At 38.2% G+C, this 21428-nt stretch overlaps 2 protein-coding genes across 2 annotated transcripts in view; both read left to right on the top strand.

Moving 5' to 3' along the window:
• rimbp2a (RIMS binding protein 2a) overlaps nucleotides 1-1234 on the top strand; it is a 56081-nt gene extending 54847 nt beyond the window's left edge. The window contains exon 16 of the mRNA XM_073824016.1: nucleotides 1231-1234. Within this exon, the coding sequence (XP_073680117.1) occupies nucleotides 1231-1234 (4 nt within the window). The remainder of the gene's footprint in view (nucleotides 1-1230) is intronic.
• Nucleotides 1235-1758: 524 nt separating this feature from the next.
• The window catches only part of LOC141292623 (transmembrane protein 132D), a 38126-nt gene continuing 18456 nt past the window's right edge, over nucleotides 1759-21428 (top strand). Inside the window, exons 1-3 of the mRNA XM_073824657.1 lie at nucleotides 1759-2076; nucleotides 5904-6777; nucleotides 15556-15702. Of these exons, the coding sequence (XP_073680758.1) occupies nucleotides 1800-2076; nucleotides 5904-6777; nucleotides 15556-15702 (1298 nt within the window). The 5' untranslated portion in view covers nucleotides 1759-1799. The remainder of the gene's footprint in view (nucleotides 2077-5903; nucleotides 6778-15555; nucleotides 15703-21428) is intronic.

The following is a 21428-nucleotide window of genomic DNA, read 5'->3' as shown; positions in this document are numbered from 1 at the left end:
CTAATGTCTGTTTATGAGATCATAAAAAGTGTGCCCCCCTATGAAAACGAAATGCCCCCCCAATGAAAATTTTCTGGCGATGGCCCTGCATTGGACTTTGGTTACATAACCTAAAAACAACAAAATATTAACGTCAGCAGACGTCAGTATTGGACATCAAATTAACGCTGACATTACACACTGAATTGACACTGAATTTTGGTCACCCAACATCGCAACCAAAATTTAACCTTATGCCTTCCCTGCTAAAAAAAACAGGTAAGACCAGCCTAGGCTGGTTTAAGCTGGAAGTAGCTGGTTTTACCTGGTCTCCCAGCCTAGCCAGGCTGGTTTTAGCTAGTGGTTTCCCAGCCTGACCAGCAAAGACCATCCTGACCAGCCTGGCCAGGCTGGAAAAGTGGCCAAAACACCTCTAAAACCAGCCTGATGACCAGCTATGACCACCAGGCTGGTTGACCAGCTAAAACCAGCCAACCAGCCTAAGCTGGTTTTAGCTGTTTTTTTTTTCACCAGGGTTATGGCATTGCTTGCCTGCTGAGTCGGTTATGACTGAATGATTTTTTTAACATGGAAGTAAGCCTATGGGTGAGACTTCCAGTTCATTATCCGCTATAGGGGGATAACAAGAAGAATAACAAAGTTAAGTAAATGGTACAACTTATACTCATAATTAAGATAATACATTCAAATGATATGATAAGATATATCAATTTGCAATATAAAGCGGCAAAACCAGCCGTGTACAGCTAAAAATAGCTGGACGCCGAAGAGACCTGAAGCCAGACCCATATAATTGAAAAAAGGCCTCGCCCACTATCACAGGAAGAAAAAGGTGGATAAAATAACCAAAATATCTCCATGTAAAACATGAAGTTGCAGTAATAACGAATGTCATGACAAACGTGATGAACTGGCAAGAGCTGTTTAATGTCAGCCAGGTTCCAGTCTGGCAACTTACCTCATGCAGTGTGTTAAATGGCCTGTCACTGCAAACGCGTTAACTGTTTTTTCGTCACGGATAAACAATGGAAATGTTAAGACTTGAGGAAGGCCCTACGTGTCGACAGTATGTATATACATTGACTGGACTGGAGTAAAATGAACTAGCCTCGCCAAATTTTCCAAAAGAGCAACATTTATCCTTTATTTTGACGGACAACACAAAGCAAACTTTAACTTTTATGTCACGCCTGTCCTTTTTTTGTAAATGTCCAGTTTTTCTCTGTGTAGCTGAAGTATTCCTTAAGACAAATTTGTTTTGGTTACGTCAACAGGGGACGCTTGCGCGCTTCGCCGCAGCACTCATCTGACGCCACTTAAGTGTTTGTACAGGAATACAACTTCAGCTACAGTTGACATGAAGTCACAAAGTTCGAATAATAAAATACTATTTAAATATTTTTGTCTTATACCCCAGATTTTACACTTGGACCATTTACAATTACGCAGCCATAATATTGCTATGCACCAACTGACAATTATTACTTATAGGCTATTCCTGGATGTATTTCCTACTATTAAATGCAAATTGCAAAGATTGTTATTTGGTTGAAATCGTCTGTCGCTTGTTTAAGGTTCAGCTTTTAAGTTAATATCACTGATATTGCTGGTTGTCGGTCCACATGACAGTGAAGAGCAGTGACAGGCGAGATTGAGGGGCTTCAGGACGACATAAAGCGCACATGTATTTCATTTGCTGAGGATTATGCTTGTGACATCTAATCGTTCAGACTCAGACGAACGTGAGGTCCAGAAACAGCAGCACGTGAATCGGGACAGCACTTAGTTTTAACTTTTACATGTGTTCTTTTGCTTATTTTGTGTTTAAGTTTGAACCTGCTGTTTGCTATGACAACCGTTTTAACTTTTCACGTCGTGTGAGGACACCAGATTCACCTTCTTTCTTTACTTTGGAATATATTTTACAGCTCACATTATTATTATTATTTTATCATTTTTGCATTTTTAAGGAATGCATTAGAGGAAGAAGTAATTTAGGCTCCAGTTTGGACTTGTTTGCACAAACGAGCACAATGTTGCTGATGGTTGTAGCGTTGTGCCTATCTAATGTAGAAGGTAAGACGTCCCTCTCATTTCCGTCATTTCCTGCTGTTGACATTTTTATATAATTTCATGTAAATTCTATGTCATTCAATACAATATTTTGTATCAGATTATCCATGTAGAGATGGACCACAAACAGCCATGTCTTCTCATTTATCATGAATGATTTTAGAATCTACACTATGTGCTGAAAAACCTGTGAAAATGTTTGCATTAATATCAGTTGTTTGCATATTTAAACTGAAACCTGAGTTGTGCACTTCAATGGAATTAACTTTGTCTAAGTGCACTTAAGCGAGCATCATTAATATAAATGTTTCTTTGCATTCATATGGCTATTAATATTGCTTGCATGAAAAGTAAATATAGATTTAATTGCAATTTGCTTAAATAATTACCTGCGGAATGCAAATAGCTGCTTAGTTATTACTCTAAGTTGATTATTTAATTGTGGAATTAAAACTTTATCACAGTTGTTTTAAAGTCTATGTTATGGTTTTTAATAATGAAACTGAGAAGGGGGGATTTTTCTCAAATTGTCTCAATTCACATTGAATAAAACCCTACTTGGAAAGCTCCTAATTTGAAAATGATATGCTGCAGAGTTTTTAGTAATGCCAAAAGCAGCAATTTAAAAATGAGAGAGTCTTACAAATAGGCTTGTCATCAGTGCAGAGGCTCAGCCCTAGTTTGAGCAGTGCAAACTCAGTCACGTTTGGCCTAATGTTCTTAGACACTGCACAGACAGTAGTCCATTTTCCCCCTCAGGCTCAGCCATTAACCTACTTTGAAACATCACTTTCACACATGAGATTCCTAGTCTGAGATTCAAATGTTTATTTGACTCCTACAGTATGCTTTTCTATGCAAGTCAATAGGATGCCAGCAGGACAAATCATCACATTGATTTACGTCCTGTTGGCTGATAGGCAGGGATAACCTGTGTAACAGACTGGAAATTTAAGCTCAAACATTAAACATTAATCATGAAGTGAGTGATTGTCTATAAATTCATACCGCGTTCTGTGTAAGATAATTTTATTTTCTCTCAGTGATGTTCTCTAAAAATAATACAGGCTTATAATACTTTAAAAGGCCTGTTGTGGACTCTGCACACTGCCTTAACCTTATTTACACATGCTCTTTTTTAATTGGAAGTTGATCACCTTCAAGTGTCGTCCTGGGATTTTTGTATACTCCACTTACAGTGGCTGCATAAAACTAAGAACTATTCCTGGTACACATATCAAGTGTATAAGATCAAATGCAAGCAGATAAAACCACCTTACAAGCCTCAAGTTTGTGGTTATTTCTTTGTCAGCCCTTAGTCAGCCCTTATTTTTTATCCTTGAACAATTTATTGTGCACTTTGGCATGTAGATAAAATATTTTATAGCTTATTATATTAATTTTTTTTATTAATATAGTGTGCCGGCTCTCTGTCTTTAGAGCATGAAACAACAATGGCTTCAAAATCGAGTCTCTTTGACTCTGATCTGTCCTGTGACTGATAAATTCAAAAGAAAATAGAGTGTGAAAATGGATATAATGCAAACACAATATTATCGTTACATGTATTTAAATATAAACAAAAATAATCAAGTTTTTCTCAAGGTGTAGTTACCTCACTTGAAGGATTTTATTTTGGAATAGCAATCACATTCACATATCAGTATGACACATAGACCAGCATTTGACAAACTCCTCCAAAAACGCACAGCATGTCAAGATCAACCTTCATCTTTTCAATGCTGCACTTTAGCAATCAGAAGGCAATGTAGCCCTTGCAGCCTGTCAGAAGGTAAAGGTTAAAGCATCTCTCCCAGATGAGTGATTTGACAAGCTGCTTGTCCGGACACACGGTACACCTGATCAGAGTGATGCTGACTATTTTTGCCTCCCCCTGCGTTGCTTTATTCCAAATCATCCAGCACCAAGAGGGGAAATGTTGTGATTTGTGCTATTGAAGTAGGAAAAAGATTTTGTGGGCTTGACATCTATGGAAATGTTTTCTGAAAAGATTATAGACTAGCACATTGGGGAGAGTTTCAAACGACAACAGAATGATGGGTTTTTGCTGACAGGTTTAGACCAATCTTTTTTTTTTTTTTTTTACTCTGACTTTGAATGAAGAAAGAACACCATCTAGCAAATGACTTCTCTGAAATACAATTCGGCAGTGTAGCAATAGCAAGAGCACTGAGGTATAGCTGTCTCGAACATACAAAACATTTTTGATAGCATATTTACCAAGCATAATGTTCTGTGAAAGTAACCTTGCCTATACAGTGTTTTTGAATGAAAGGTTTTATTAGTACAGATTCCTATAGAACAATCATTCTGACCTGTGGCTTGTGATTCAAAAATGCATTGGAGTTGGAAACAGGAATAAAATGCAAATAATAAAATGCAACTAACCATTCATGTATGCGTGAGATGTGATTTAAATGAGTAGAGACAATATCCCCCTTTTTTTTGCCTAAAAGATGTATCCAGTTAAATCGTATACATTTTTTGTTTTAGTGTTTAGTCGTAAAAAGGCGCATACCAAAGTAGGCAGGTTGCGTGATATGCCCACATCCTCCAAAACCATTAAGAAAACTATGCAAGATTTAAGAACAAGTTTTTGCGAGTCAGAAAAAAAAAAAAAAAGAATTGCAAAATATAAACAAAATTCACAAACTCACAATTCTGACTTTGTAACTCAAAATTGCGAGTTTGTATCTCACAATTTAATTTTTCCGAGGTCAGAATTGTGAGATAAAAACTCGCAATTACCTTTTTTATTTTCCAAAAAAAAAAAAAAAAGAAAACTATGCAAGTTTTAAGAACATACAATCCAGACTACATTGTATATGGGCTTTAATGCAACAAAGATAAACTCAGTGTTTTATGCAATGTATTATTGGCGGCCAAGAGCATAAAATCATTAAAATTCAGTTTTATATAATAAACAGTTTTTTTTTTTTTTGTTTTTTTTTGTGTTGGATTGCTACTTTATGTCCAATAAGGTCTCTATGAAAGCCTGTTTCTGCCACTGAATGAAATAAAAAGGTAATTGCAACTTTTTATCTCACAATTCTGACTTTTTTCTCAGAATTGTGAGATATAAACTTGATATAAGCTCAAATAGCAGTTTTACTCTTAGAATTGGAGATTATAACTCGCAATTGCGAGTTTATATCTCAGAATCCTGAGGAAAAAAATCTCACAATTCTGACTTTTTTCTCAGAATTACATGATACAAACTCGCAGTTCTAACTTTTTTTCTCAGAATTGTGAGATAGAAACTGGCAATTGCAAGTTAAAAAGTCAGAATTGTAAGATACAAACTCACAATTCTGACTTTTTTCTTGCAATTACGAATTAAAAAGGTAGAATTGCAAGAAATAAATTCGTAATTGCGGAAAAAAAAACTCGCAATTTGGACTTTTCTCTCAGAATTGTGAGATAAACTCGACATAAACTCAAATATCAGTCCTTTTTACCCTTAGAATTGGACATTATAACTAACTTGCAATTGCGAGTTTATATCTTAGAATTCTGAGAAAAATAAGTCTGAATTGCGAGATATAAACTCACAATAGTGGAAAAAAAATTCAGAATTGCAAGACAAACAATTCTGAGAAAAAAAAGTCGGCATTGAAAGTTTTTTTATTCTTTATTCGGTGGTGGAAATAGGCTTACAAAGGTCCCTGAAACAAAACCAGCTAAAAAACACTGATTTAAAAAATGTACTATAGGGGTCAGTAGGGTGTACAACATTTACTGGAAAATACCATTAAACTCTTACTTATAATCTGTTATGCTAATCTAATTTGATTTGTTGTGTCCTCAAGGAATGAAGGTTGTGGAGTTGTCAGATGACCCAAGAACCCTATCTCCTCTTGCTGTTCTTCCAAGTGTAAACTATCAAATCATCAATGCAGACTACCTCCTCCTCAGAGACACCAGTCAGGACATAATGGACAACTCCAGCCTGCGGGCACAAAGGCAACCTTTCATCCTCACTGGACTCAGTGGGCAGCCAGCCATCAATGTCAGCTATGGTCCCATGTCTTTGGAGCAGTCTATACCACTGCATATGATCCACACTGGCCCCAGGATCCGACTGTTCATACTGACCCGTCAAGTACGATCATCAACACCCGCCCTCTATGTGCTGTTTTATGCAACTGGTAATAGGGATGATATGAGTGAGAGCCCAATGCAAAACATCCCAGGGCAGACCGAAGGAGGATACCTTTGTGTTACAGCATACGCCTTCTGGGAATCCAGGGAGGTCAGGGACAGCTGCTCCATCTCTGCAGATGGTGGATTTTGCTTGGTGCACCTGAAGCCTGAGCCAGCATGGTTCAACCCTGGAGGTGGCAAGTCGAGCTGGGAGCAGAGAGGTGATCAAAGAGGAAATGTTGCTGAACTTTACTACCAGATCAAACCCAGTCCTAGTGGTCAGTGTGTCCCGCAAGAGAGCAAGATAAGAAGGGGTCCACAGCATGGTGACCTGGGACGGCAGATCTATGGAACCTCTATGAAGAGGATTGGGACTGTAAATCTCCTGCGATCACCTCCTGGAAACCCCACTTTTATGCGATTACGCCTCGGAGGAGCCGTCATCATCCAGACATCCTCGAAACCACTGAAGACCACAGACACTGCCACTTTCTATGTGTTTCTATCAAGCACATCGCCGGTTGAACATTTCATACTCAGGTAAGTTGATTTCATGGTTTCTTATCTGCCAGTTTTGCTTAGAGGGATAGTTACTCAAAAGTCTTCCAAATCTGTAAGAGTTTCTTTATTATGAACACAAAAGAAGATATTTTGAACTGCTTCTGCTATACAGTAGAAGTGCGGTCCAAAACAATATTTTCATTTTTGGGTGAACTATCTTTAGTTCCTGTCAAACTTAACTCAATACAAAACGTCCTGCCGGTGGAACATTGGAACACTAAAGGGTTAAAGGATTAGTTCAGAACATCTAGTCCTAGATGTTTATCTTTCTTCAGTCAAAAAGAAATTAAGGTTTTTGAGAAAAACATTCCAGGATTTTTCTCCATATAGTGGACTTCAATGGGAACCAGCGGGTTGAAGGTCCAAAAATCTTTTTGCAAAAGGATCTACATTCGGATGTAACAATATCAGAATCTTACGATACGATAATATTGCGAAATGTAGTCCATGATACAATATTTATTGTGATATTAAAAAAAAAAAAAAACAAGTGAAGAATTAGATTTTTTTTTTACATTTTGTACATTTTAAAGTTAAATTATTCTATCTAATGCTCTTTGAGAGTTCAGAATAAGAGCTCCAACCAATGCTCTTAACTAAGAAAACTTAAGTCAGAAAAAAGTCAGTGAATTGACTTGTACCTGAACTTTAAAGGGGACTTAACCATCTTTTTATTTTATTTTTTTATATGTTGTAAAACAAATGCACTGCAAAATAAATGAAAATGAATATTTCATAAGTATATTATTTTTGCTTTTCACTACAGTACAGAAATTACTCTTTTTTAGCTTTTATTTTGACGGAAATGGCAGGAGAGCTTTTATTTTGACGGAACCTCCAACTTCATTGAAATGCTGTAACCATCTGTTGCAAAAATAAGGCATAAATGGTGGCCAACTGGCCATTGCGTTCCCAAATGAACGCTAAACTCACGGCACATTCATTCACTGTGAACAGAGATGTTGTTAGGTGCGGAACACTGCAAAAAAAGGCTTGCTTATCTTATTAATATTTTTGCCGTGTTTTTAGTCAAAATATCTAAAAATTCTTAAATTAAAATGAATTTACTAGATAAGCAAAATGACATAAGATAATTAGTCAAGTTTTAAGCAAAATGCACTTAATTTAGTTTTTTCCACCTGGAAACAAATAAAATTATCTAAGTATTTAACTTATCCCACTGGCAGATAATTTTACTTATTTTAAGCAAAACACAAATTTAAACATATTTAAATTTAGAATAAGAAGTTTAAATATATTTTAAAAACAACACTTTTTGCCCAGAAGACCTATAGTTTAATATCATCATTTGACCGTGATAATATCAAGTTTTGCTATCGCGATATCACAATATTGATGATATCGTTACATCCCTAGCTCTACACAATAACAACAAGCTGAGGAATAAGAGTCTTTTTTAATAAAATTCTAATTTATATACTTTTTAACCATCCTACAGTAGCTCTGTGATGCACATCCACAACTTCACACATTATGTAATTACCTAATCATGCATGCATGACTTAGTTCTTCATTTGTGTACTTTGGTTCAAAAAGGTAGTATAGGCCAACATCTCATTTTCTTCTCCAACTTTAAAATCGTTTTTTTGTAAAGGCCGTTTGATTTTCTTTGCATGTTTGCTTTGTAAACACGTGACCTTTCAAATGTGTTTATGTAATGCGTAAACTCGAGCTAGTGCCAGACGAGCATTTGTGGTTAAGAAGTATATCAATTTGGATTTGGATTTTTTTTTAAATGGCTGATCGTTTTGCTAGCTAAGACCCTTCTTATACCCTTAATTTCTTTTCAGTGTTAGCAGTAAAGACATGAATATCTTGGATGACATAGGGGTTAGTAAATTATCAGAAATTTTTATTCTGGAAGTGAACTAATCCTTTAATGAGAGTGGATGCATTTTAGAGTAAATAAGATTGAAATATGGCATAAACAAGTAGATCTAACCTGGCTTTCGGGCTATAATCATTTCACATGCTGCTATCTCGATGTGTGCAAAAAATCTGTGCACATGATGCAGTGCTGAGAAATTGGATTTACTCTGTTCAGGATTATATGGTTTTCTCAGAAGGCACAACAAATGTCAACTGTTTTCCTGGAAGAGACTTTTGGTCAGGCCAAAATAAGATGAAGAGGAGGTGCGTTGGGGATTGAGATAACAGTGTCCCATTTGGAATAGGAGTGTGGCATGGAGCCAACAGATGTGTCAAACGCCCAAGAAGCTTAGTGCGAATTTAACAAGTATGCAACATTACAGTCATGCCACTTCATAGCCGAGAGAACGTAACGGTCCCACTCAGTATACAGATTACCAAAATGTAATAACCTTGTGCCGGCTCAATTCACTTTTCCAACTCGAGGAGTTTCAAAGGCACTCTTCCATAAATAGCAAAATAATGGGGAAATTATTTGGCAGCATTCATTTCTTAACATTGCATTGTTTGTGTGGCTCCTCTCCCCATAAATAATGCATCAACTTAATGGAGCAAGAAAACAAATACCTAATAACTACTTGAGTCCTTTGGGCAGAAGTGAACATATTACAGCAAGAGCTCCATCGTAGAAAAACACACAGTGCAATCTGTTTTTTTCTAAGTCTCAACCCACAGCATTGGAGAAAAAACACATAAATGAGTGAAATTGGATTTATAGGCATGTTTTGGACCAAAGGTATTGTTCTTTCCTGTATTGGCGAAGCTATTCTTTTTCTTAGAAGTTTGTTTACGGTTGTTTTGAAGGCAAATGAAATTGTGGATGGAAACACGTCCATAAAAACTGATGAGGTAAATTGTATTCTGACCCATATTGTAAGCCAATAGTCCAAGTCCCAGAGTAGTTTCATTTAGATGGTATTTAGAGTGGGGATCATTTTATTTATTAGAGATTTTTGTTATTCCCAAAAGTGTTTTGACTCTTCTCTTTGGACAATATGGTTGCACTGATTTGAGACTTATTTTTTGGCAAGTTGAGGGACCCTGCTTATGATCTGAGATGTACATTTGGCCAGCAGCTGAGCCGCATATACCACCTGAGCTTCCAATATCCATGCGGCCCCTCACTTGGCTCTGATAGGGTTTACTTTGCCCTCGGCCTTGGCTCAAATGGACATTCGCTTTCAGTGTTAGCAGTAAAGTGAGGTGAAAGCTGGTATCCCAAAGAGATTGATTTTATCCAGGGAAAAATCTCTGCCCCACTTCACTACTCTCTCCAAGATTGAGTCCAGACCCCTGAGGTTATGATAGATAATCCACACACTGATTGAAAATTAGTGAAGTCTTTAACCCTTCAGAGATCTGATCTCTTTTACCCAGAAAGTTATTTCAACTGGAGGCTGCCTGGACTACATAGAATAACTCAGACACCCTCGAGACATGGCAAATTATGAAGCGCCGTGCGCAATGCCACATGACAAACCAATTAATTTAAACAAAAAGAACTTGTTTACATTTATTATATACTATATTTAACTATATACAGTTGAAATCAAAAGTTTACATACACCATGAAGAATCTGCAAAATGTTAATTATTTTACCAAAATAAGAAGGATCATACAAAATGCATGTTATTTTTTTATTTAGTACTGACCTGAATAAGATATTTTGCATAACATACGTTTACATACAGCCCACAAGAGAAAAAAAAAATAGTTGAATTTATAAAAATGGACCCCGTTCAAAAGTTTACATACACTTGATTCTTAACACTGTGTTTTAACCTGAATGATCTGTGTGTGTGTGTGTGTGTGTGTGTGTGTGTGGGTGTGTGTGTGGGTGTGTTTTTGTGAGGGTTGTTAATGAGTCCCTTGTTTGTCCTGAACAGTTAAAGTGTCTGCTGTTCTTCAGAAAAATCCTTCAGCTTCCACAAATTTTTGGTTTTTCAGCATCTTTGTGTATTTGAACCCTTTCCATCAATTACTGTATGATTTTGAGACCCATTTTTCCACATTGAGGACAACTGAGGGACTCATGCAACTATTACAGAAGGTTCAAACGCTCACTGATGCTTCTGAAGAAAACACAATGCCTTATGAGCCGGGGTGAAAACTTTTTGAATTTGAAGATCAGGGTAAAAATAACTTATTTTGTCTTCTGGGAAACATGCAAGTAAATTCTGTAGCTTCTGAAGGGCAGTACTAAATGAAAAAAAAAAGATATTTAGGCAAAATAAGAAAGATGTTTATATTTTGCAGATTCTGCAAGGTGTATGTACTTTTGATTTCAACTGTATATATATATTATGTGTATGTATTGTATTATTTGATGGTCCTTTTTAATATTCTGCTTAACAGATTAACATAAATCCATACAGCTAGAAATGTTGATCCAAAGCATTAGATAATAATTATTATATAACAGCATTTAATAATGAATGTTACTGTGAAGTGGTTCTATTGTTCTCTGCTCATTATAGTTCATTTTACATGTTTTATTTCTTATTTGATCATTGATTACATTCTATTTATTATATCATAAATATATATATATATATATATATATATATATATATATATATATATATATATAAAATGTACTGAGTTTGTTCTGTTCTGCTGCTTTACATATTATTAATAAATATTTAATAATAATATGATGAAAATAGTTTGCTTTATTGATATGTTTGGAAACTATGATCTGTTAAGCATTAAATAATACTTGTATTATATTATTTAATTGTTTTAATAGACACAAACTATTAATGTGTTAATATTAGCATTAATATTTCATATATTGTAGTACCTATAAATGTTATGCATTCTATTCTATTCTATTCTATTCTATTCTATTCTATTCTATTCTATTCTATTCTATTCCATTCTATTCTATTCTATTCTATTCTATTTTTACTTCATTCTGCAGCCAGCACCATTCAGTCCCACATCAATATTCGTCCGTCTTTGATTTTGTGCCAGAGATTTATTCCATCAAGATCCTCATTATAGATTTGACTGAATTCTTTTGCCACTCATGCATACAGTGTTTCTTCCCTTGGCAGACCAAAACAGAACACACTCACAAACTCTCTTTCTCTGTAATGCAATTTCTTTTTTTCCTGTCTCTTATTTTCCTCTCACGCTTTCATTGTTTCTCTTCATTTCTCTGGAATTAAAAATGTTTGGATTATCCAACCGAGGGCGTCATCTGTCTCTAAAAATTGCACGTCTGCTCTGAAGATGATGACGATACAAAATGGGTCAAGACTCTGATCCCTCTCCCTTGAGTCCCAGGGGTTGACAGACAAACGCTATCCCAGAGATCTACATGCGACACGAAGTGATATCAGCCGCGATATCATGTACTTCTTCTCAATTTCAGATAAAAGCATATGACGTGTGTGTTTATCACAACATGCCTTCTGGGAAATAATCATTAAAATGCACATCTGCATGTGTCGTTTAATGCACAGGCTCATTGTGCACATAGCTAATGAATAATTTGAGATCCGTTGCATGAAAATCTGTTGTTTTTGAGGCAGAATTGCACTGTGTGGCGTGAAACAGAGAAAAAAAAGATGGATGAGGGGTCGAAGAAAGATAATGCAGTGTGTCACAATGCTGTCAGCCGCGCTCATTCTACTTCTCCCACCGTGACCTGTTTCCTCTCTGGCCGCGCTTCCCAAGACGCTCGACTCCAGCACATGTCTGGGAGATTCTCACGTGGCAAGATTCCACGGTCTCTAAGTCCCATCAGTGGGGAGGAGGGACCGCCGAACTGTCTGGCTGGTGGATAAAGCCGAAAGATACGAGAGAAAAAAAAAAGAGGAGAAAAGAAGCATTTGGCTCTGTCTTTAAACTGAATGGTGGACATGTGGTTGTGTTGGCCCAAGCCAAAGGAGACAGAGAGATTAAATTCTCCATACTCGCTCTACACCCTTGATAAATACAACATTGTTAAATGTCCAATCGCTCTTTCTCCAATAGAGATTGAGCCAAGATTTGAAACTGGCAAGTGAAACAGGGAATTGAGAGCTATGCTGACTGACCTCCACCCATGGTTAGCGGGTCCTACGAAACAGGATTTAAAAGCTGTCAATTATATCTCCATCTAGTGCCATTAAAGAGTTTGTACATGTTGTTTGTTTGTTTTTTATTTTTTTATTTTTTTTATAAATGTGGCCCATGTGTCAGAGTGAATGGAAAGGGGTGTCAGCACAGATGGGCTCGAGATGTGTTTGTTGATTTTCTGTCCATCAGAGGACAGGTGAACCCTTTTCCACCTCAAGCTATCGATGTGCAGGTCAGCGTCTTTAACACACATGCCCTCTAGCAGTTCTGGACATGTTCATGTATCATACATGGATGTTTGTGTGTGTTTACCCAGAGCCAGTCATAAATACTGAGATTTGTGCTTAGAATTTTACATGTGATAAAAGAATCATACCTGTGATAAGTCTACTTTCCAAAAAATTTAGGTAAGCACAATATTGGATTTTTGCTGATATCTGATATGGCGATATTTTTCAATTCATTTTGGACGATAACCAATGCAGATACAGATATATTTCCTTTTGCTTGGAAACAACACCAAGTCTCTCCTTTGCGGAAATTATAAGCAAATTATTTTTCATTTTGGTTAGTTTTTAATTAGAACTTATTTGTTAGAATTAAATAAACAATAATGAAGTTCTCTTTTAATGATAGTACACTGAAGCTTTGAAACTAACTATAAATAAACTATATATCAGTCGCTTAACATTATTATTATTTTAAGATGCAACATCTGTAGGTGCTCTAAAGCAAAAGAGTTGTAAAAATTCTGAAAATCTTTTAGAGCTTATAATTTCTTTAAAAAATATATAACATATTACACATTAAGTGTCATCTGACCTTTATATCAAAACATACTCATAATTGTATGACATCAATTTCTGCTTTATTTAATCAGAAACACAGTCTAAATGTTATTTGTGTATTTTATTCATTTTATTGGAAGTAGGCCAACCGGAATTAAAAATTCTGTAGTAGTGAATAGTAGTAAATCTAATCATCATTCAGGCTAACTTTGCTACAAGAATGAGCCACACTGCTGCCATTGTCATTGTTATTGCAGAGTATAGCATGTATCGTGTACTGTACTATAATATAGCAGCATGTATACATTATCGGCAAGACATATTGGCATAATTTTTCATATCGGGTCGATGACGATATTTACATTTAAAGCCATTATCGGCCAATTCCAATATAGGTCCGATAATATTGTGTATCTCTAGTAAAATTCCTCAATGGTCGTGTAAAACAACACCTTTTTACCTTGTCGAAAACAGCTCTGTTCACAGCGATCGTTTCGGTGAATACCTCTTTAAATGATAATGAGCTACTGCTGACCCCACCCCTTTTTTCTCTTAATCCACTGCATCTTCAGTGGCTCTAATGTTGGGAGAAAATGAAGACTCTTATGTTCACTTTTACATCCAACTACAAAACACCTGCACTGCATTGTTTTCGCTACAGCTGCTTGAGCACGGACAAAACTGGCTGGAGGCAGAAATATGTTAATACAAGACAGTCTGTCAGCGGTCGTGGGTGGGGCCTGAGCAATATGATGTCATAATGCTCAGAAAATCAAAACGACTTGATAATTGAGACTATTTAGTTTTTTTTAGGAATACAGAAATGGAGAGAATGGATTTTCATCATTGTAGAGTGATTGTGTCCACGCACTGCTAAAACCATGTAAAAGTGAAAATTTGTGAAAAATGTACAGATAAATTTTCTCACCCCCTTGTCATCCAAGATCTTTATGTCTTTCTTCAGTCGTAAAGAAATTATGTTTTTCAAGGAAAAAGGAAGAGGAAGAAGGGTCTTATCTAGCGAAACGATCGGTTATTTTCTAAAAATAATGACAATTTATATACTTTTTAACCTCAAATACTCAACACCCTTTACAAAAAAGTAAAACAGCTATGTAGGACGATTTTGAACTTGGAGAAGAAAATGGCTTGCTAAAAAAGACAAATATTTGAGGTTAAAAAGTATATAAATTGACATTTTCAAAGACAAGTTCAAACTCAGGGGCACTAATAGAAGTCCACAATATGTACAAAAATCCTGAAACGTTTTCCTCAAAAATAATTAATTTCTTTACAACTGAAGAAAGAAAGACATGAACATCTTGGATGACAAGGGGGTGAGTAAATTATCTGTAATTTTTTCTGTTCTTGAAGTGAACTTCACCTTTAAGTCTATTCCAGTTTGTACAATAGTTTAATCTGGTCAAGAAACACCCACTTTGAGAGCAAAGTTTTGTTTGTCTTGCATGAAAAGCAACCAATCACAGTTTAAACCAGCAATAATAGACCAGTGTGGGAACCATTTGTGCTCATGTGAGTAGACTTTGTACATCAGAATTTCTGTCCATTCTTAATGTAATTCCTACTAGCACCAGCCAATGAGATTGCAACTGACCATTTTAGCCAGGTGTTTTAATGTTTGTGTGTAGTATGCTTTAGGCCAGGGGTCACCACACTCGGTCCTGGAGGGCTGGTGTCCCTACAGAGTTTAGCTCCAACCCTAATCAAACACACCTGAACCAGCTAATCAAGGTCTTAATAGGTATACTTGAAACTTCCAGGCAGCTGTGTTGAGGCAAGTTGGAGCTAAACTCTGCAGGACAGCGGCCCTCCAGGATCAAGTTTGGTGACCCTTGCTTTAGGCGGTCAGTCAGCAGACTGTGGGTGTCTGCCTGAGGCTGAGACCTTTCCACTGATGTCATCTGTGTGTTTGTGTTTTCCTTCTCACAGAGCCACATCAAGAAAAGGCATGTCATTCAGCACAGCCAGACCCAGTGACGTGAACCTGTGGGACATCACTCTGGAACCTGGGAGAGGAAGTGATGCCCAAACCATTTCTGTGACCTGCCAGAAGAAAAGCACATTTACTAGCAAAAGGCAGGCCCTCACTGCATCACCCTCATTTTTCTTGGAAACCACTGAACCGCAGACTCTCCCTAGTTCACATTTCGATTGCTAAAAAGCTTTTTCTGCCCTTGCACATCGCCAGATGTGGTCTGTTTCCTCTGAAACTGTGAGAATTAAGTGACAGATTGCAAAATTATTTTTTGACAGAGAAAAACAACCTTCTAATCCCCCCCCCACCCCACCCTCATTGTTCAGGTACTAACAGATGTTCAGACAACCTGTTCGCCTTTTGCAGAATGATATTTTGAATGAAAATTAAAGACCATCTTTTTCTGGTTAAAAAGGTGCAGGTTAACCGCGTTTACCCAGTACAGACACTTACTAAGCACAGAGAAAAACTCGCCACTTTACGATTTCATGATTAATGGCACACATCAGTTCCGTAACGTTAGGTATTCATGTGGAAAGCGACTGAAAATAACTTCATAAAAGTGTGATATCTTTCTGTCACCTCAGCTGCTAGTAACCACAGAAGACGTACAACTCCTCCGCTGTTATTAAGAAGAATGAGCTCTGAGTTCATATTACCTATGTGCATCTAAGCCGGGGAGCGATTGGCTTGGTTTTCATATAAAGAGTTTTGAGTGTTTCTGGATCCAATTCAAATGTGTCTCAAAAACTGTGAGCATCTTGTTAATAAGAGCCTCCATCTGGGTGTCATATTTCTCTTGGTACTATTATAGTTCCAGCAGCTTGTCAGATAATGTACACTAATAATAACTTTTTTTTAGTATTGATGTAGGAAGGAGATGATTTTATATTTACAGGAAGCAAACATAATATTAATTAATTCTTTCATTGGATTATTACATTTAAATTTAAATGGTGGATTTTGCTCCATGTCGTTTTAAAATAACAATTACTCTCACCAAGGCTTAGTGCCCTATGATTTCCCTGATGCGGAAAACACAAATGGAATTGCAGAATCTAGTCACAAAAATGGAATTTACTGTATAACGCAGAATGTCACAGAATATGCAAACTTTTGGATTAATAAATTAAAAGGAGGTCAGTACACTTCAATCAAAATGCGATATGGACTAGTGTCTGAATATTAAGCTGCAAAAATACCATTTAAATAGGAATCCTGCATGTTTTGCGTGTCTCTGTGTGAATGAATTGCACAGCTGAAACACATGTGACACTTCAGCTTCTTCTGCCTCAACATATGAGTACATGAACACATAAACACAATCTCTATACCTGCTCTGAGAGTCACTTCATGAGCATTTTACCATTTAATTTGAGAAAAATGAAAAATTATCATATTATATACAAACAGAAACTTAAAGGTCTTCACAGCAACACATCAAAATAAAAGTTTGGTTTAACTTAAAGAAACTATGACAGAAATATATTACTTAATGTAATGATAGAACTACTACTGTGAAAAATTAAATTATTATTAAAACATTATTTTAAAAGAATATTTAACAGAAAAAATACCAGGATTTATTTACCAGAAAAATGTAGTACAGTATTTCTGGAAAAAATAAAAAAATAATAAAATAAAATAATTTTTGTTTTATATAAAATCAGTTAATTAGAGATCTTTTATATGTATTAATAATTAAAATGTAATGAAATCAATCAAAAAAAAAAAAAATTAATGGAAAACAGAATTTGGTCAAAAAATAAAACTGAATAAATAAAAAAAACATCTTTCATAGGGCCTCAAAAATGTTACTTTTGTTACATTTTTAATAAATTACTGTTAAATTGTGTAAGTTTTCATAATTTCATTGATTCATATTTTTTAATGTAACCATTAAAACAGAGTGTAGAAAAATTAAAACAAAAAAAAATGGAATCAAGAAAAATTAAAACACACAAAAAAATGGAATTTGGAAAATAATAATAATGGATTTCATATAGGGCCCTAATTATTTGGTCAAAATACAGTGAAAACAGTAATTTTGTGAAATAGTATTACAATAAAATAACTGTAATAATTAAATTAAATTTCATACATATTCACACATTTTATATTAATACATTTTTTTTCTTTTTTTTTTCTTTTATTCTATTATTATATAATCAAGAAACATTTTTTATAATGATCAGTTGTCACGGATTGGCCAGGTTCTTCCACCTCCCTCACGCAGCGATCACAATCACCTGATTATTAATAACACACACCTGCACCTAATCTACCACCACCCCATATAAGCACACCTCACACACCACTCAGTGTCCGGGCTCGTTTGCACGAAGCAGAATCATTGTGATGCTCAGTCGAACTCACAATTCTACCAATATACTTACCTGTTGCTACTTACCTGATCCTCCACTCAAGTTCAGCGATCATCCGAATCCAGTCAGCGGTGTGTGCGTGTGGGTGTGCCGTAAGTCTGTCTGCCATTCTTCAACGGTGTGTGTATCATCAGCCAGAAGTTCTCCTCCTGTCGTTCCTGCAAAGGAAACATCTACAATCAGTCTACATAGATATCTCAAGAAATATATCCTCACGAACTGTTGCACTTACCTGTCTCTGCACGTCATCATCCATCTGTTGCTCTGCTCACCTAAATAAACATCATTGTTTTTACTTGTTTTTACTTGCTTCCTTAACAGAAAGCCCGGACCTTTAAAACAGTACAGCATGAGCAACCCCGATCCGTTCCAGGAGCTGGTGGATTCACTGCGAAAGGTGTTGTTGAGTCCTTCACCAACCACTTCTCCGACACCTCTTCCCACAGCACCACCAGCACCCAGCACTTCTTTGGACCCCGTTTCCTCCAGTCCCATGGCTCGACCGGCGCCCTACTCTGGCGGGGCGGAGGAGTGCAGCGGATTTCTATTACAATGTTCTTTAATATTCACGATGCAACCTGCTTTATATCCCACAGATCAGTCTAAAATCGCATTCATCACTTCGTTACTCACCGGACCCGCCCTCAAATGGGCTGATACCATCTGGCGCCAGGCCATTTGTCAATCATTTTAAGGAGGTTTTTGGTCATTCAGATGAAGAAGTATCTGCTGGTGAACAGTTATATCATCTGAAGCAAGGAGTTATGACGACTCAAGAATATGCTCTTCGTTTTCGTACCTTAGCAGCTGCCAGTGGATGGAATAAGCGGTCCCTCCTAACAACTTACCGGCTCTGTCTGGAACCTAAACTCCGGTTGCAGTTGGCGGCTCTGGAATACACCATGGGCTTGGAGAGATTCATTCAACAATCACTTCGATGTTCAGACCATTTAAAGTCATATCAAAACAACCCGGAGACCGTCGATACTGCACTCCTCCGTCCGTCTGAAACCGCCAACCCTCCAGAACCAGAACCAAAGATCCTAGAGTCTGGGAAAATCACCGCAGCTGAGCGACAGAGAAGGCTGACCCGGGGTCTATGTATGTACTGTGGAGCCAGTGGACATGTTCGGCTGAACTGCCCCCTTCGTCCAGTACGATCTTTGGTGAGTTGTCTGCGTTCAGACATAGAGAACATGCACCCACTAACTACCAATGTTCAGTTAACCACTTTGTCATACTCTGTTACAGTCTCTGCCCTCATCGACTCCGGGTCAGCGGGAAACTTCATCTCGGGCACCCTCTGTCGCCAGCTTCAACTCCACACCCAAGCTTCAACTACCATCTACCAAATCCAACCCATAACCAATAAAATCTCAACTCGAACACAGATCCATCGTAAATGTGAACCCATAATTCTGCAGATTGGAGTCCTTCACAAGGAAGAGAATTTCTGGTTCTGGAGGGCGCCACCATGGATATTATTCTAGAGCGCCCGTGGCTGGTGAAGCACGATCCCATCCTCTCTTGGGGCACAGGAGAAGTGACAAAGTGGGGAAAAGGATGTGCTACAGGCTGTTTCCCGGATCTACCACGTCCGAACCAGAAACCATTACCCATTTTCGCCACGTCAGTAGAGAGCCCTGTCGAGAAACAATCTGTTCAGATCCTCGACATCTACTCATCCTTCCAAGATGTCTTCTGCCCCAAGAGAGCTTCCCAGCTACCTCCGCATCGGCCATGGGACTGCGCCATTGACCTAGTTTCGGATGCTCCATTGCCCAAAGGCAAGATCTACCCGTTGTCCCTTTCGGAGACCAAGGCCATGGAGGAGTACATACAGGAGGCTCTTAATCAGGATTATATACGTCCTTCCACTTCCCCAGCTGCATCCAGCTTCTTCTTCGTCGCCAAGAAGGATGGAGGGCTGCGGCCATGCATAGACTACAGAGTATTAAACCAAGGTACCATTAAGTTCCGATACCCACTTCCTCTCGTCCCTGCGGCCCTCGAACAACTCCGAACAGCCAAGGTGTTCACCAAGTTGGACCTCCGCAGCGCCTATAACCTGGTGAGAATACGAGAGGGGGACGAGTGGAAGACTGCCTTCGTGACCTCTACTGGACACTGAGTATCTAGTCATGCCCTACGGATTGGTCAACGTCCCCTCCGTATTCCAGAATTTCATCCACGAGGTACTCCGGGAGTTTCTTCATCACTTCGTGATTGTCTATATCGATGATATCTTGATCTACTCCCGGAGTGAGGCCGAACATCGCCAGCGCGTTGCGGAGGTCCTACAGAAGCTCCGGGAACATCAAGTCTACCTAAAAGCCGAGAAATGTTCATTTCATCTACCTTCCATACTATTCCTGGGTTATGTCATCGACCAGCAGGGGGTTCGTATGGATGAGAGGAAGGTATCAGCAGTCGTTTCCTGGCCAGAACCCACAACCATCAAGGAGCTCCAGAGATTCCTTGGATTCTTTTACCGAATTCTTTTACCGATTCTTTTACTGCAAACTTTTACCGAAGATTCATCCAGAACTACAGCCACATCACTACTCCACTCCACTCCACCTGCTCAAGGGCAAACCAAGAACCCTCCTCTGGAACCCCGACTCTGCCGCAGCCTTCCAAGCCCTTAAGACCTCTTTTACACAAGCTCCACTCCTAACTCACCCTCATCCAGATCTTCCCTTCGTGGTGGAAGTAGATGCCTCCACCACAGGAGTAGGAGCCGTCCTGTCTCAGCATCATGGGAATCCACCAGTACTCCATCCATGTGCCTATTTTTCCCGGAAACTCAGCCCAGCGGAGAGGAATTACGACATTGGAAACCGTGAGTTACTGGCCATCAAGCTTGCTCTGGAGGAGTGGCGACACTGGTTGGAGGGGGCCATCCATCCTTTTCAGGTGATCACCGATCACAAAAATCTGCAGTACCTCCGAGATGCCAAACGACTCTGTCTACGACAAGCCCGTTGGGCTTTGTTCTTCTCCAGGTTTAACTTTTCCATAACCTATCGTCCAGGCTCAAAAAACACCAGGGCAGACGCTCTCTCCAGAATCCATGACCACCAAGATTCGTCAGAACCTCCCACAAGTATCATTCCGGAACACATCATCGTCAGCCCTATAGAATGGTCTAACCCTCCAGCCGTCGTCGCTCCAGAACCCAGATCTCCGCCGGGCTGTCCTCCTGGTCGTCAGTTCATTCCTCGAACCCAACAGGTAGATCTTATTCATTCGACGCACACCTCCCTGGGCACTGGACATCCAGGAGGATGAGGTAGATCACCACGGCGTCGGAGGTCTCGGCCCTCAGGAGCGGGCCCTGGGGAGGGGGGCAATGTCACGGATTGGCCAGGTTCTTCCACCTCCCTCACGAACCGATCACAATCACCTGATTATTAATCACACACACCTGCACCTAATCTACC

This window comes from Garra rufa, chromosome 19 (assembly GCF_049309525.1).
Source record: "Garra rufa chromosome 19, GarRuf1.0, whole genome shotgun sequence".
Taxonomy (NCBI): Eukaryota; Metazoa; Chordata; class Actinopteri; order Cypriniformes; family Cyprinidae; genus Garra; species Garra rufa.
Note: the sequence above shows the minus strand (reverse complement) of the source record. Positions and strands in the feature narration are given on the sequence as shown.